Below are 18,425 nucleotides of genomic sequence, written 5' to 3'. Positions count from 1 at the left end.
AAAGATAAAAGAAAAAGTCATTCCCCCTTCTGGGCAGGGCAATTACAAACAGCCACTTAAAGACTGAGAAATAAAGGAAAAAAAATGAAAAAGACCCAGGTTCCTTAAGCGAACCAGGAGGTGGCAGTCAGTCTTCTCCGCATGGAAACCCACCAGTTTCACAGGCCAAGGCCAGAAACCTGCAGTTGCCTCCATGTTTAGGTGCTGCCCACCAAGTGTTCCAAGTTGGAAAGGAAAAGAGAAAGCCCTTGTATGCAGCAGAAAGGAAAGGGAGAAAAATGAATCCCAAACTTTGGGCTTACTTCTTCCTCCTGGCTGGCCAAAATATACGTTACCAGTTGTAGATGTCCAGGTCCTTGACGTCTTTAACAAAGAATTGGACAAAATGCACAAACAAAGCAAGGAAGGCATAAAGGGATTTACTGAAAATGAAAATACACTCCACAGTGTGGGAAAAAGCCCAACCGTAGGGGCTCAAAGGCTCCATGACAGAACTTTTGGGAGTTTAAATACCCCCTAGTATGCCCTATGTAAATGGAGAGGATGAAATAAAGTTACAAAGTTATTTACGGCCTATGCCCTATGGAAAGGTGAAGTGTGAATTGGTCTTATGTTTTCTGCCTCCAGACCCTATTTTCCTGCCTCAATATAATGGGGGAGTCTCTTCAACAAATTGTGTTACAAAAACTGAATATCCATATTCAGAGGAATGAAACTAGACCCCTATCTCTTGCCACCTAAAAATAATTAAATCAAAACAGATTAGAGACAAATCTAAGACATCAAACTATGAAACTACTACAAAAAAACATGGTGAAACTCTCCAGGAAATTAAACTGGACAAAGATGTCTTGAGTAATACCCCACAAGCACAGGCAGCCAACGCAAAAATGAACAAATGGAATCACATCGGTTAAAGAGCTTCTAAACAGCAAATGAAACAATCAACAAAGTGAAGAGACAACACATAAAATGGGAGAAAATATCTGGAAACTGCCCATAAGAAAAGGAATTAATAACAAGAATACATAAGGCACACAAACAGCTCTATAGGATAAAATCTGATGATAAATAAGCAAAAAATTTGAATAGACATTTCTCAAGAGAGCCTACAAATAACAAAAAGCCATATGACAGGGTGCTCAACATAATTTATCATCAGAGAAATGCAAATCAAAACGACAATGAGATATTATCTCACCCCAGTTACAATGGCTTTTATCCAAAAGTCAGGTGATTAATAAATGCTGGTGAGGATGTGGAGAAAAGTGAAAGTTGAACCCTAGTACTCTCTTGGTGGGAATGTAAATTAGTACAATGACTATGGAGAACAGTTTAGAGGTTCCTCAAAAAATGAAAAATAAAGCTACTATATTATCCAGCAATCCCATTGCTAGGTATGTACATAAAAGAAAGGAAATCAGGACATCAAAGAGATATTTGCACCTCCATTTTTACTGCAGCAGTGTTCACATTAGCCAAAATTTAGAAGCAACCTAAGTGTCCCTTACATGAATGGACAAAGTAAATGTGGTGCACATACATAACAGAGTACTTTTCAATCATAAAAAAGAACAAGATCCCATCATCTTCAACAACATGGATGGAACTAGAGGTCATTATGTTAAGAAAAATAAGCCAGGCACATGAAGGCAAATGTTGCATGTTCTCATATGTTTGCTGGAGCTAAAATTAAACTAATTCATAGAGATAGAGAGCAGAAGGATTGTTACCAGAGGCTGGAAAGTGTAGTGGGGGATTGGGGGAAGTGGGGAAGATTAGTGGGTAGAAAAGTAATTAGAAAGAGTAAGATTTAGTAGTTGCTAGTACACAGAGTGACTACAGTCAAAAGCAATTTAATTGTACATTTTTAAATAACTAAAAGAATGTAGTTAGGTTGTCTGTAAAATAAAGAATAAACACTTGAGGTAATGAATACCCATTTATCCTGATATGATTTTTATTCATTTCATGCCTACATCAAAATATCTCATGTAACCCATAGATACAAAAAGCTACTGTGTACTCATAAAAATTTAAAATCCTGAACCATATCAAAAACTATCTTGAATAATTAAATATTTAAATGTAAGAAGCATAACTCTACAATTTTTGGAAGAAAATACAGGAAGAAAGATTATGACATTGGTCTTCGCAATGTTTTCTTGCATATAACATCAACTACATGAGGAACAAATTTAAAAACACAGAAAAATGGACTACATTAAATTTATCTCTGCACATTAAAATAAACATTTAGTCAGAGTCCCAACTAAGCAAAAAAAAGTAAAAAGTATACATTTGACAGAAGTTAATACCCAGAATAAACTCCAAAAAATCAACAAAGAGTAAGTAATATGATTAACAAATGAACAGGAGGTGAAAATGTATCTCCAAAGAATAAATACACATAGCATACAATTATTGAAAAAATTTTTAATCTTTAGAAAAATGTAAAGCAAAACCACAATTAGGTATTATCGTGTATTAATTGGAATGGCCAATATCAAGTGAACAAAAAATAACAAATGTCAAGAATGTAGATGAATTGAAATCCTTGTGCACTGCTGGTGGGAAGAAAGTGATGCAGCCCCCTAAAAAATGTATAGGGATTCCTCCAGAAAAAAAAAAGAAGTTATTCTATGACCCACTAATTTTACTTCTGAGCATCCTATTCAAAATATGCAAAGTTTATCTGACAGAAATATTTGCACATCCATGTTTACTGCAGCAATATTCACTGTATTAGTTTATTCTTGCATTGCTATAAATACCTGAGACTAGATAATTTATTTTTTTTTAGAAAAAGGTTTAATTGGCTCATGGTTCTGCAGGCTGTACAGGAAGCATAGCAGCTTCTGTTTCTAGGGAGGCCTCAAAAAGCTTCCAATTATGGTAGAAAGCAAACAAAGAGTGAGTCACCTCACATAGTGGGAGCAGGAGCAAGAGACAGTGAAAGGAGAGGTGCCATATGCTTTTAAAATATGAGATCTCAGGAGAACAAACTCACTATGCCAAAGACAGTACCAAAGGGGTTGGTGCTAAACCATTCATGAGAAGCCAACCCTATCATCCAATCACCTCCCACCAGGCCCCACCTCCAACATTAGGGATTGCAATTTGACATGAGATTTGAATGAAGACACAGATCCAAACCATATCATTTACAAAAGTCAAAAAGTAAAAAAAAACTGAAATGTCCCTTAACAGATGAATGATTTAAAAAGATGTGGCTTATATATACAGTGAAATATTCCTTAGCTTCAAATGAAAATATCTTGTCAGATGTTACAATAAGGATAAATCTTAAAGCCATTATTTTAAGTGAAATAAGACACTAACAAAGCGACAGTGTATAATTCCACTTAGATATCTTAAGTAGTAAACTCACAGAAAACACAAGTAGAAAGGTGCTTGCCTTTGGTTAGGGTTGTGAAACCTCAGTGGAGCCAAAGATCAAGTAGGGATATTTGGAAAAAGCAGGCCCTCACTCAGGAGGCCAACTCAAGAGCCCATAGACATGGCTGCAGATAACACAAGGCACACTAAGCTTTGTCTTACTAAGGATGCTGAAGCAGTTCTTCAACCTGTCTCAAACTCCTCTCAGCTACAGTACACAAGTGGTTCTTCCTATCAAGAGACCTGCAAGGAGACACACCCAGCCATGGACCTGGAGGCAGGCCTACAGATCTTGGCCTCAGCTATGTTCCCTGAAGCAGCCCTGTGACTCAGTTCTAGCCCTCACAGCCACAGTCCATGGCCAGTTGTACACACTCAGGGACTCAGAGAGACCTGTGCACACTGTTCCCCGGTAGTCAGTAGAAGCCAAACCCATTCATACACCTGGTACTGGGCCTATCATACGCAGACAAACTTCAAAACCCTACCTTATTGCCTGCCATACAGGTTAATGTCCTCAAGGAAATTTAATCTTTTCAGGGCCCAGAAAGAATCCATGACTGTCCAAATCTCTGGTAACATAAGCATCAAAAGCAGAGGTAATCTCATCAGCAGGAGGACAGAACAAAAGGAGTTCTTTACCTGCCAAGTTGTAATCATTGTTATAGTTACAGAAATTATAATCATTGTTAGATCCTTCAAATGTACAGACACAGGGCTGCTTCAGAGACCATGGCTGAGGCCAAGATCTGCAGGCCTGCCTCCAGGGCCACAGCTTCTGTCTTAACATATTACTAAAAATTTGTATGAGAACAATTAGGCAAGGAAAAGGAAAACGAAGCTCTCCAGCTTTGGGAAAGAAATAAAAACATTACTGTCTGTAGATTATATAATCATGCATATATATATATATATATAAAACTCTAGAGTAAATCAACAAAAACTCAATAAATGCATTCATTAAAGCATCAGGATACACAATCTTGTGAAAGGAAAATAAATCTTGGAACTCTTGGGGCCCCAAAATCACTAAGCTAAACCGTCAAGCTGGGAACCGCCTAGGGCAAACCTGCCTCCCATTCTATTCAAAGTCATCCCTCTGCTCACTGAGATAAAGGGACATCTGATTGCCTCCTTTGGACAGACAAATCAGAAACTCAAAAGAATGCAGCAGTTTGTCTCTCATGTACCTGTGACCTAGAAATCCCATCCCTGCTTGAGCTGTCCTGCCTTTCAGGATGGAACCAATGTACATCTTACACATATTGATTTTTGTCTCATGTCTCCTTAAAATGTATAAAACCAAGCTGTGCCCAAACCACCTTGGGCACATGTCATCAAGACTTCCTAAGGCTGTGTCAGGGGCACGTGTCCTCAACCTTGACAAAATAAACTTTTTTTTTTTTTTTTTTTTAAGACAAGAGTCTCACTCTGTCTCCAGGATGGAGTAGTGGTGCAATCTCAGCTCACTGTAATTTCCGCCTCCTGGGTTCAAGTGATTCTCCTGCCTCAGCCTCCCAAGTAGCTGGGACTACAGGCACATGTCACCACGCCCAGCTAATTTTTTTATTTTTAGTAGAGATGGGGTTTCACCATGTTGGCCAGGATGGTCTCGATCTCTTGACCTCGTGATCCACCCACCTTAGCCTCCCAAAGTACTGGGATTACGGTCGTGAGCCACCATGCCTGGCAGGCAAAATAAACTTTCTACATTAACTGAGACCTGTCTCAGATTTTCAGAGTTAATACTCTGTTGCCCAGGTTCATCTTAAACTCCTATGCTCAAGTGATCCATCAGCCTTGGCTTCTGAAAGTGCTGGGATTACAGAAATGAGTCACTGGACCTGGCCCAACATAAAAATATTGTTGCATTTCCAAATAGTAACAACAAACTTTCCAAAAAAAAAAAAAAAAAAGAAACAATTTATTTTCATTTGCAATAATTTAAAAATAAAAAATTTAATCAAAGTAAATTTAACCGATGAGATTAAATATGTATACACTAAATACAATAAGATATTAATGACAGAAATTGCAGTAGACACAAATAAATGGAAACATATTCCATTAGAATAACTAATATTGTCAAAGTACCGTATTATCATAAGTGATCTATATATTCAATGTGAAAATTTTAGTGTCATTTTTCACAGTAATAGAAAACACAATTGTGAAACTTAAGTGTAACCTTAAACAACTTTAACACTGATTGGCCAGGCACAGTGGCTCACGCCTATAATCCCCAGCACTTTGAGAGGCCGAGGTGGGCGGATCACGAGGTCAGATAGAGACCATCCTGGCTAACACGGTGAAACCCCATCTCTACTAAAAATACAAAAAATTAGCCGGGCATGGTGGCGGGCACCTGTAGTCCCAGCTACTTGGGAGGCTGAGGCAGGAGAATGGCGTGAACCCGGGAGGCGGACCTTGCAGAGAGTAGATATCGTGCCACTGCACTCCAGCCTGGGTGACAGCGAGACTCCATCTCAAAAACAAAATAAAACAAAACAAAAACAACTTTAACATTGATTGATGGTGATTGTTAGTGCCTGAGGGTGGAAAATAAGGAGATGTTGTTCAAAGAGTACAAATTTTTAGTTGTAAGTTGAGTAACTCTGAAAAATCTAAAGTATATTCAGCATTAGATCAGCAAAATAGCATTGTTTATAGTTAGTAATACTGTAATGTATGCTTACAATTTGCTACAACAGTAGACCTTAGGTGTTCTTACTACAAAAAAAACTGGTTATCTACCTGAGGTAATAGATGTGTTCATCAACTTGACTATATTTTATTTTACAATGTATATACATATCAAATCATTACACTGTACACATTAGTTATACAATTTTTATTTATCAGGAAAATCCAGGTCGCTCATATATGTACAGTAAGTCCTCACTTTATGTTCAAAATAGATTCATGAAAACTGCACCTTTAAATGAACAATGTTGCTATATGTCATGCAAACATAACTCTTGTATTAAACTCTGGTAAAATTAGTTTTCTTAATATGTTGCTTCACTTACTGTTTCCAAGAACCTATCAGCAAAGTAAGAATTTATTATACACATCTATAACTTATATAGGTATGTGTATGTGTGAGACACACACTTTTATATATAGATAGATCTCAATAACAGAATTTTGGTAGGCTTCCTACTAAATAAGACAAAAATTAAAGGATAATAGTTATTAAGAAATAAGGTAACAATTGAGAGCTTACTATACACTTAGCAATGTTCTAAGCTGGTTAATGACATAGCGCATTTAAGAAATCTAGAATGTGAGCAGATACTTTAAATCAGTGGTGGCCAACCCTTTTAATGTGAGGACATTTTTACTTATCTGTGGTGGTGGATATCACAAAAATTATTCACAAACTTTTTTTTTTTTTTTAACTCATCAGCTATTATTAGTGTTACCATATTTTTTTTTTTTAAGATGGAGTCTTGCTCTGTTGCCCAGGCTGGAGTGCCTGTGGCACGATCTTGGCTCACTGCAAACTCCACCTCCCAGGGTCAAGCAATTCTCCTACCTCAGCCTCCCAAGTAGCTGGGATTACAGGTGCGCACCACCATGCCCGGCTAATTTTTGTATTTTTAGTAGAGATGGGGTTTCACCATACTTGCCAGGCTGGTCTCTAACTGCTGACCTCATGATATGCCCTCCCTCGGTCTCCCAAAGTGCTGGGATTACAGGTGTGAGCCACCGTGTCTGGCCATGTTACTGTATTTTATATGTGGCCAAGACAATTTTTCTTCCAATGTGGTCCAAGGAAGTCAAAAGGTTGGAAACCCATGCTTTAAATAATTTGAAAACTTGCAAAAATAGAGTTTAAATTACAAATCTCAGTTTATATTAAAACAATAACATTTTGAAGTAAAATAAAATTACATTTTTTCATATTTAGGAAAATGCTTATTGTTCTGATAAAATTTCTGAGTAAGAATTTTTGTAGAATTACATTTGCAACCTCTATAGGATTAAAAACCACTAAGCAGAAAAGATGCAACATCTGCAACATCTGTCTCTAGTGTTCCTGGGATCTCAACCAAATCTCAATATGTCCACTAGTCACCTTACACATTTTAGACATGATGCAAAAACAATATTTGAAAAAAAAGAAAAACTTTAACATAGAGCTCCTCAATAATACAAATATTCCCAGGTCCCCAAAAGCAATGAAAAGCAGTCAGATTATGTAGCCCTTTGCAAGTGATAAACGATCTCAGCTGACCGCAACCTCTGCCTCCTGGGTTTTTTTTTTTTTTTTTGAGACTGAGTCTTGCTCTGTCACCCAGGCTGGAGTGCAGTGGCACGATCTCAGCTGACTGCAACCTCTGCCTCCTGGGTTTTTTTTTTTTTTGAGATGGAGTCTCACCCTGTCACTCAGGCTGGAGTGCAGTGGCGTGATCTCGGCTCACTACAAGCTCTGACTCCTGGGTTCATGCCATTCTCCTGCCTCAGCCTCCTGAGTAGCTGGGACTACAGGCGCCCGCCACCACACCTGGCTAATTTTTTGTATTTTTAGTAGAGACGGAGTTTCACCATGTTAGATAGGATGGTCTCGATCTCCTGACCTTGTGATCCGTCCGCCTCGGCCGCCTCCTGGGTTTTTAAGCAATTCTCTCTGCCTCAGCCACCCAAGTAGCTGGGATTACAGGTGCCCGCCACCACACCCGGCTAATTTTTGTACTTTTAGTAGAGACGGGGTTTCACTATGTTGTCTAGGCTGGTCTTGAACTCCTGATCTCAGGTGATCCACCCGCCTCGGCCTCCCAAAGTGCTAGGATTATAGGCGTGAGCCACAGTGCTCAGCCTCCCAAACTACATTTTAAGGCCTGGCTTCCTTCTTGACTTTTGGCCTCCTTGCCTGTGTCCTCGCCTCCATTCACTCTCACCTACCTGGGGGTCTGGCTGCTGTCTCATTTATCTTCACATTGTAGGGCTCTTTTCTTTGCTCCAGACAGGTGACCAGGTCTGGGTTAGAGATAGTAACACCTGTTTTATTAAAAAAAAAAAAATTAACATGACTATTGCTAGGGATACTCCAATTACCAACCTAGTACTATGCTAAGTAGAATAGAGAAATTAGGGAAGATTCTAGAAAATTAATCCAAAAATTGTTTTCTGACAGAATCTTTAGAATATTTAAGTATTTTAAATCTGTGAGCTTTAAGTTCCACTACTGAGTACTACTGAATCAAAAATAAGTAGTGCAAATTGCATGTTGAGATGTGAAAGACAATTATTTTATATCATTAATTTCTAGAATTACCACTAGCCTAGAGCGAAGGAAACAAATTAGCTCAAAAGAAGGTTTACGTAAAGATGAAACATCCTAAAGATTTTATTTTTTATACCACCAAACTCCCAACTTTTTCGTGAAGGAACTGAAATTAATTCATGCAAAGCAGAAGCTCTCAAGAGACATTCTACAAAGGAAGAAAACAAAATTCTGAAAAAGGATTAGGAATTACATATTAAAGTTATCCTCACCCAGGGAGACCAGGTTCCTGTAGTTCTCCAACATCACATCTCTATATAAATTCTGCTGGGAAGGGTCCAGACATTTCCACTCTTCTGGAGAGAATTCTATGGCCACATCCCTGAATGTTAAGAGTTCCTGAAAATACACATTTATCAAGTGACAGAATTCTTTTTTTTTTTTTTTTTTTTAATATGGAGTCCCGCTCTGTTGCCCAGGCTGGAGTGCAGTGGCACAGTCTCGGCTCACTGCAAACTTCATCTCCCAGGCTCAAGTGATTCTCCTGCCTCAGCCTCCCGAATAGCTGGGATTACAGGCACCCGCCACCATGCCTGGCTAATTTTTGTTTATTAGAGACAGGGTTTCACCATGTTGGCCAGGATGGTCTCCAACTTCTGACCTTGTGATCCGCCTGCCTCAGCCTCCCAAAGTGCTGGGATTACAGGCGTGAGCCACTGCGCCCAGCTGTGAGTTCTTAATTTGACTACAGGTGAAATGAGTTAAGAGAACTAGTTCTGACTTACAAGACTGAATGGAACTATCTGACAAAATAACTTTCAACACAGTAATGTTCTCTAAATTATTCTGTAACTCTGAGGAAAAAGGAGGGCATGCCAGCAATTTCTGTTGCTGCAGTGGAAATATGGGCTACACTGTCCTGCCCCTACCAAAACCAAAGCACAGCAGGCCCTGTGAACTCCTGGAACAAAGCGTGAACTCACTTCTCATTGAAGTATCTGGAAACCCTCATGCTTGACCGTGGCCTTGTGGTAGAATCATGTGAGGAATTCAATGTAAAAAACAGGAATTTTTTTTTTTTTTTTTTGAGATGGAGTCTTGCTCTGTCGCCCAGGCAGGAGTGCAGTGGCGCGATCTCGGCTCACTGCAAGCTCCGCCTCCTGGGTTCACGCCATTCTCCTGCCTCAGCCTCCTGAGTAGCTGGGACCACAGGTGCCCGCCACCACGCCTGGCTAATTTTTTTTGTATTTTTAGTAGAGATGGGGTTTCACCACGTTAGTCAGGGTGGTCTTGATCTCCTGACCTCGTGATCCACCTGCCTCAGCCTCCCAAAGTGCTGGGATTACAGGCGTGAGCCACCGCGCCTAACCAAAAACAGGAATTTTTCCACCCAGAAAAACAGACAGGATCTGTGGGGAGGGCACACGTTATGGTTTCTCTTCAGACTGTCCATGTGATTCTACTGCAAGACTGGGCTAAGAGTCACTCAGCCAAGCATTGCTTCTAAGGTTCAAAATGCATATAAATTATTTGGTATTCAAAGCCTCACTGTAAGTAACAAAATTCTGCAGGCTTGAAAAGGGTCCATGAATTAGCTTCTTATTTCAAGTCCCCTGTTATTGCAAGTCTTCTTATTGCTGACACTCCTCCCCCTAGACCCATTATACCACTCAGCTAGAAAAAGCAGTCACAGCACATGAGTCCCTCACTGCAACACCCTTATCACAACACAAATACTTTACGTCCGAAGACAAGACCACCAATGATCATCTTGAAATATGGCATTCTCTGCAAGCCCTTTAATGTTTACAGAGGCGGAAGATGGTGGCAAGTCTGAGTAAGTCTGCATTTGAAAAACGTGTATATGCATTAATGCAATCTTTATAGAGCATGTACTATGTGCTCAGAAGTATGCCACAGAGCAGTGTGCTGGGAAGTTCACATTATGTGTGTTAATACTATAACATTCTGAAAAGTAGTCCCATACTTCCCAGGATTTAAATGCAGGGCCCCAGCATTTCTATTTGTTCTCCTGTTTTCTTATCATTGTTTTTTTTTTTAAATGCATAGAATAATAGCTCAATATAGATAGATGGGACAGATATAGAAAGGAAGTGTTAAGTGCAATTCAGAGGAATTTTTTATTTTTGTGTTTGTAGTTATTTTGAGACTTGTGAAAAAAACCACTGAAACTGCAGAGATGGGGAACAGGTTGCTGGATAGGCTGTCTCTAGAAACACTGATTTTAATTTTATAAAAAAGAATTTAAGGCACAAAAGTATATTGCTTTTCCTCATTTATCTGCTTTTGGGTATCAGGAAATTGTGAGCACCAGCTCTGGACAGGCAGTAGGGGTAGCCACCCCAAACTCTGATCTCCTCTAATCAGTTCTGTGAGAGATTTCAGTGTGGGGTCAGACCTGGACAAGGTTCAGCAGAGGGTGGATCTGGGCAGAGTTGGGACAGAAGGTGGGCCCTAGGTATCTGCTCTCTATGCCTGTAAGTATTTTCAGTTTTGTCTTTTCTAAGCCTGCCCAAGAGAAATTTGATTCCCAGAGTTTCTGTATCTTAATCTATTTTAGCTAATTCACTATTTTATAACACACAATAACAAGGAATTTAACCAAAACCCTTATGTTTTTCTAGACCAATTATATTATAAGCTAATTATTTATTCTTAGCAAGGTAAAAACAATACAAATAATAACAACAATTTCTCTTCTGTCAATGTACAGCTGATCAGATGGTGGCATCAAAACTCACAAAACAATAAAAGGGAAGTAACACAAATTAAGCTTTAGTCTCCATACAGTTTCTGTCTTTGTACTGAACTCATGATGCTGAATTCAATCATTTATTCATGTGCTCTAGACTGCAAGTTCCTTGATGGTAGGGACCATGATGCTTCATGTCTTTTCTAATGACCATATGAAATAGAAGCAATTAGCTTATTGATTACTTTGAGTCTCCAGATTCCTCATTTTTCACCAAAGAACCAGAAAACTGGAGCAATTCTTATCTGGGTACAAACCAAGGAGATTCTTTCTGTGAGGGGAGGAACAAACCCTGGATGAGTCACTTATCTTCCTCTGAAATGGGAGCAGAATTAGACCTTGTCAGACTGATCCCAGTCTGCGCACGACATCCTCAATGTCTCATTACTCAAAGATGCTGGTGAGAGTGTCCCCAGTGACCTTTGGTTGATGCCCCCATAGTAATCCATGGAGGAGACACTCAGGCTGACTCTGTGGGGTGCAAATAGAAAATGGCACTGTCCTGGTGGACCTGCACATCTTGGCTCCAGATGTGATATCCCCTGTCCCTGATCAGCTAACTCTGAGGTAAGAAGAAGGACAAAAGTACTCTACTCCCATAACACAGTATAAAGGAGGAAGGCACACTTGTGATTATGGTTGTCATTAAGGCTCTGGATATTTTGTGGCCTTACCTCCCACTGCTAAGATGCTTGTTTACACCTGAAGATTCTGCCACAGGATTCTGTTCCCATCAGAAGCCTCTCACACAGCTGTAGCAGGTCACTGAACAAGATCTGGAAAACTCAAAGGGCTCCACTCTAAAAATGGGGCTTAAGATGTCTATGTTGACTTCTCATGATGCAGAAAATGTCTTCTGTGAGTTTTTCGTATGTCTTCAACCCAAAGTCTGGTCCAGTGTTGGGAATCCCAGGCAAAGGCCAACTTTTGTATGCAGATTCTAGGTGGGATCAATGTGCCTCTACACTCTTAGGGGTTACAGTCAGCAGAGTAAAACCAGAGATCACCTCATGGAGGCTCCTTCAACACATTCTTAAGAATATTTTGACTTAAAAGGAAATACTGGGGTAAACATAATATAAGTAGAGAGTTTTTTGGGGCCAAAGCTTGAAGATTGCAATCCTGGAGTATAAAGCTACACTGAATATACACTCCAATTACAAGTATATTTGTAAAGGCAAAAAGGAAGGCAGGATAGAAAGTTGTCAGGAATTCTTATTTACAGAAGTAACATTGGTTAGTGATTGTTTATATACATTGTTAAGCTATTGGGTGTGGGTTATAGTGTCCAGTGTGGCATTATTAAGTTAATTTACAGCCACTTGTGCCAATAGCAAGCAATTTCAAAAGACTAATAGTTCAAAGACGGGAACAGTACATCACTGTGGTCTCATTTTAACCAGTCTCTGGGTCTGATCATTAAAAGAACATGTATTTCTCAAATAAAAGTTCTTTTCTTCTCTCAAATCCCAGAAAATAAATTCAGAATTTGGAACTGCACATTTAGGTCTTGGAGGGCTGGTGAGCTATGCACATTTGTGGGCATTTGGGCAAAGGGAGGAGGGAGAGAATTGAAGTTCTCAAGTTTAATCAATGCACATGTATGATCCTGGTTGCGTTTATGGGCCCTGTGATCTCTGAATCCATGTCAGATCTGAAGATGACAGGAGCACTGAAGGAGGTGAAATAACTGATTGCTGTCCTGAAGTGATTTTTGTAGAAATCTAGTCTAACTGCTCTAGAAGGGACTGTAGATCCCAAATAGAGAGACTATTTTGTTTGCAGATTTGGGGAGCACCTTGCTGCACTTTGTCATACAATTGTGGGTTGTGGCTGGAATCCTGAGAACAAAGGTTTTTCTCTCAAGTGAAGCCTGGTGGGCACTTTGTATATAACATCTGGTACTTCTAAACAGTGTATGGAAAATATGACTAAAAGAAAAATTTTCAGCCAGGCGCGGTGGCTCACGCCTATAATCCCACCACTTTGGGAGGCCGAGGCGGGTGGATCATGAGGTCAGAAGATGGAGACCATCCTGGTCAACATGGCGAAACCCTGTCTCTACTAAAAATACAAAAAAATTAGCTGAGTGTGGTGGCGCGCCTGTAATCCCAGCTACTCGGGAGGCTGAGGCAGGAGAATCGCTTGAACCTGGGAGGTGGAGAATGCAGTAAGCCGAGATCGCACCACTGCACTCCAGCCTGGCGACAGAGTGAGACTCTGTCTTAAAAAAAAAAAAAAAGAAAAGAAAAATTATCTCCAATCCTAAAAAAATTTTCCAGCATAACAGAACAGCAAGAAAATGTTTTGTTATATAACTAAACCAATATGTGATGTGCATCACAGGCAACCTACTAAGAGACTGCAAACACAGAAAAAAAGTCACCATTATTAGTTCTCAAGTAGAAGACTTGAAAGCACCATTTACACAGTTTATTATTTCACCTAGTAATTTGGGAGGTAATCTGGGTTTTCTAATTGGTAATATTCAAAGGAAAAATAAACTTCCCACATCTTCATGACAGGACGTAGACCCGCAATGTGGAGCCAGGTACCTGCTGAAGGCAGCCTCCCACCCTCCTACAGAGACTGTGGGATATATTATTGCTATTCACATTTCAAAGCAATAGTTCCCAAGTCCTAGATAAAGACAAGTCTGAGTCAAAAAAGACAAATGACCTATTTAACTGATAAAAATGATTTACATATATTTCAAAAACCGGTGAAAATAATTATATAAATTTTCCACCTAAATGCTTTAAGAAAAGCGAGAAGAGCAAAAACTCTTCCTTCATTCTAAAGAGAAATCATTAAGCCTCTTCTTTCTAATTTGTATTTGCTCCTACAACAGCCAGGTCTAAGGCATGGTCTTGAATTACCTAACGTCTGAATTCTTGTAGGCACCTAAGGGATGAACTTGGGCACACTGTATGCACAGAAAAGAGGATTTGTGGGGAAGGAAAAAGCAGAAGACAGCAAGGAGCTATCAAGAGCCATGGGGTGGCGGCAGGGCACAACTGATGAAAGGACTGGTTTGTGCTACAGGTACAGGCCCAGGCAGGGCTACGCTCTGATTCCTGAGTCCATAAAGGCATAGGAGATTAAGATCAGGTGGTCCAGAAGCCTGGGTTGGAGAAGGAAACGGGCTCCTGCTAAACAGATCTGGGGTTGAGATGAGCCAGGAGTCTTCTGGGCACTGCGTGTGTTTTTGGCAGAAAACTGTAGGAGCAAAGCTGCCATGGGCACAATTCCTGAGGGTAGAACCCTGTCCTAGGACGGGTGTGGCCGTGCGAATGCCCAGTGGGCGTGCTCAGGAGTGGGTTAACATTGGGTGGCGGCTGGCAGCAGGATGCGGGGAAGGGATGTTTCTTAGAACTCCTTTCCTCTAAGTTCCCAGTCCCCTCTCTCCCCGGAGGAGACCTGGAGGAAGAGGACAGTGCGCAGCAGGACAGCGCATGTGCAGAACCCCGCCGCGCCTCCTGCGGACACCAGGTGACTCCCTCCAACCCAGACTCAGCCATGTCTTTCTTCTGGCACAAAACTTGCGGAGTTTCCTCAACACCAGTCAATGCTCCAACCCCAACCGGGTGTCCAGCAACTCACTAACGACACCACCCGGAGTCAGCGCTGACCCCACAAGCTCAGCGCTCTTCCCGCAGCTGCCCCCCTGCAGACGCCAGTCCCTGCCTCTGGACACCCGTCTTCATTTCTGAACTCCTGTCTACAAACCAGGGGCCCACACCCTCCTCAAGTTCAGTAATGTGGCAGAACTACTCACAGAACTCAGCGAAGCGCTGTGCGCACCGACACCAGCGTATTCTAAAAGTTGCGAACCGACACCAGGGTATTCAGGAACAGCCACGGGGAGGAGGCGCACAGGGCAAGGGGACTGGTGGAAAAGTTGGAGCGGGCGGGTGATTTGCTTCGCTTCCTCACACACCTCACAAAAGCCTTTCCTTCAAGACCTGCTGGCAGCCCCCAAACCACGAGCCCCGGCAGAGCTGTCCCATTAGTAAGTCCTGTTTGCTCACATGAACTCCATGTTTTGATGGGGCCTCCATCCCATTCTGAACAGGGTAAAGTAGGGACGGGATCCCGGACCACAGGTCCTCCCACGCGGGCACCGCGCACGCCGCCGCGGTGTCTTCCGGATGAGCTCCTCCTCACCCCACAGCCTGGGGAAAGTGCGGGGCTGCCGGCGCAGAGCTGCACAAGGAGGGCTGCAGGCTGGGCCAGAGCCGCTGTGCGGGGACTGACATGAGCGCGGGTCCCTCACCGGAGGGGACTGAGGACAGAGGGCTGAGCGGGAGCTCCATTCACAGACTGGTCCCACCGCCGCCATTTCCCGCTGGTTCCGATAAGGCCTCCCCAGCCTTGGGACGCCCTGGCGCACACTCACCATTTCCCGACTTCGAAGGTGTCCCAGAGTCTTAGATACGAATCATCCAATACCGGCAGGTCACAGAGCCACAGAGGCTGAGGCTGTGGCAGAATCACCGAGGCCTCCCTAAGGAGCGGGAGCAGGGCGATGAGGCCCTAACGGAGCTCTGGCTGGAGCTACGAGCAAAGGCCGGGCCAGATCCCGGATGCCGCATCCTCCTCTCTGCTGCGCACCTGATTCCGCCGTTGTCAATCCAGCGCCCTAATTGGATAGAGTTGTAAGTCTCCCGCCCTCAAGCCTTGAGTGACAGAAGTTGCAACCACACACTGCACTGAATGAGGCGAGAGTGACAGGCTCTGGCCTCCAGGCACTTTGAGGCAGGTTTTTGTGTTTGTTTTTTGAGACGGAGTCTGGCTCTTCTCGCTCAGGCTGGAGTGCAGTGGCGCGAACTCGGCTCTCTGCAACCTCTGCCTCCCGGGTTTAAGCGATTGTCCTGTCTCAGCCTCCCAAGTAGCTGGGATTACAGGTGCCCGCCACCACACTTGGCCAACTTCTGTATTTTTAGCAGAGACAGGGTTTCACCGTGTTGGCCAGGCTGGTCTTGAACTCCTGACCTCAGGGTATCTGTTCGCCTGGGTCTCCCAAAATGCTGGGATTAAAGGCGTGAGCCACCACGCCCGGCCCAGGCTGGCTTTTATCTCTGTGCTTGGCTTGGTACAGCCCAGTGGTCATTTTTTCACCTTGTGGTGTGTAAGGTTAAGTCCACTTATAATATAAATTATACACACATGCATGCACGCACATGCACACACACGTACACATGCATGCATGCACACACACACTTGTTCACAAACGGAAACAATATAATGACAATTATTTTAATGTTTTATAACCTTTCTGGCCTCTGGTCTTTTGAGTAGGACACGTGAGATTTTAAGAAGGAAGTAATCCTCTAAAAAATAAAATGTTAGCTATTAGTGAATTTTCAATTTTTTATTAGCCACATCAAAAATAATAAAAAGAAACAAGTGAAATAGTTTGTGATAATTTTAGCCTACTATATCCAAAATATTATTGTTTTAATATGTGATCAATATATAATTGAGAGGTGAAGCCAGCTGGACCTCCTGGGTAAAGTGGGGACTTGGAGAACTTTCCTGTCTTACAAGAGGATTGTAAAATGTACCAATCAGCACTCTGTAAAAACGCACCAATCAGTGCTCTGCAGCTAGCAAGGGGGTTGTAAAATGCACCAATCAGTGCTCTGTAAAATGCACCAATCAGCAGGATCCTAAAAGTAGCCAATTGCAGGGAGGATTGAAAAAAGGGCACTGTGATAAGACAAAAACGGAACATGGGAGGGGACAATTAAGGGGAAATGGGAGGTGGAATAAAAGCTGGCCACCCCAGCCAGCAGTGGCAACCCACTGGGGTCCCCTTCTATGCTGTGGAAGCTTTGTTCTTTCCCTCTTCACAATAAACCTTGCTACTGCTCACTCTTTGGGTCCGTGCTATCTTTAAAAGCTGTAACACTCACCACGAAGGTCCGTGGCTTCATTCTTGGTCAGCAAGACCACGAACCAACTGGAAGGAACCAACTCCAGACACATAATTAGAAATAAGTACATTTTGCCAGGTGCCGTGGCTCATGCCTGTAATCCCAGCACTTTGGGAGGCTGAGGTGGGCAGATTACGAGGTCAGGAGATCAAGACCATCCTGGCTAACATGGTGAAAGCCCGTCTCTATTAAAAATACAAAAAAATTTGCCAGGCGTGGTGGCTGGCACCTGTAGTCCCAGCTACTGGGGAGGCTGAGGCAGGAGAATGGCGTGAACCCGGGAGGCAGACGCAGGAGAATGGCGTGAACCTGGGAGGCAGAGCTTGCAGTGAGCCGAGATTGCACCACTGCACTCCAGCCTGAGCGACAGAGCGAGACTCCGTCTCAAAAAAAAAAAAAAAAAGAAGTAAAGTATATTTCTGGTATAATTATTCTAAACTCACTGTGCATTTTTTGTTTGCAGCACATTTTACTTCAAACCATCCACATTCCAGGTACCCAGTAGCTACATATGGCAGGTGGCTGCCACATTGAGTGCAGCCATGAGGGCTCTGACCTCAGGGAAGTGAGGGCCTGAACACGTCTTTTCTGCTGGGAGTGAGGGAACAGCCTCTCTACCAACTTTTCTCCTCAGGCTCAAGGGTGGGTGGGACAGTACCCCTAGAGAGAGCAGGGGCTGCAAGCTGAGAGTGTCCACGTGAAGACCACGGTCTCACAGTTGCTGTTTTGTAGAGATGTGGTGGTCTCCTCAGTTCAGCCAGGTCTAGGCTCTCCTCCACGACCAAGAAGAATGAAGCATGGCAATACCAGAGAATGAGTTTGGCAGAGTAGGATTTATTAAGCAAAAGGATAGCTCTCAGCAGCAAAAGGGGACCTGAAAGCAGGTTGCCTGAAATGGGCCTAATTTCTTTTTTCTTTTTTTTTTTTTGAGACGGAGTATTGCACTGTTGCCCAGGCTGGAGTGCAATGGCTTGATCTCAGCTCACTGGAACCTCTGTCTCCCTGGTTCAAGTGATTCTCCCGCCTCAGCCTCCCAAGTAGCTGGGATTACAGGCACCCACCATCATGCCCAGCTAATTTTTTG

The 18,425-nt window shown here is 42.4% G+C and overlaps 1 protein-coding gene across 1 annotated transcript in view; it reads right to left on the bottom strand.

The window, feature by feature from the left end:
• The window catches only part of LOC129035577 (zinc finger protein 718), a 38,896-nt gene extending 22,898 nt beyond the window's left edge, over positions 1-15,998 (bottom strand). Inside the window, exons 1-3 of the mRNA XM_054486101.2 lie at positions 15,802-15,998; positions 8,902-9,028; positions 8,308-8,403 (exon numbers count right to left, since the gene is read on the bottom strand). Coding sequence (XP_054342076.1) covers positions 8,308-8,403; positions 8,902-9,028; positions 15,802-15,804 — 226 coding nt within the window. The 5' untranslated portion in view covers positions 15,805-15,998. The remainder of the gene's footprint in view (positions 1-8,307; positions 8,404-8,901; positions 9,029-15,801) is intronic.
• Positions 15,999-18,425: the final 2,427 nt, after the last annotated feature.

This window comes from Pongo pygmaeus, chromosome 3 (genome assembly GCF_028885625.2).
Source record: "Pongo pygmaeus isolate AG05252 chromosome 3, NHGRI_mPonPyg2-v2.0_pri, whole genome shotgun sequence".
Classification (NCBI taxonomy): Eukaryota; Metazoa; Chordata; class Mammalia; order Primates; family Hominidae; genus Pongo; species Pongo pygmaeus.
The sequence above is the reverse complement of the archived record's forward strand: the minus strand, read 5'-3'. Positions and strand labels throughout refer to the sequence as shown.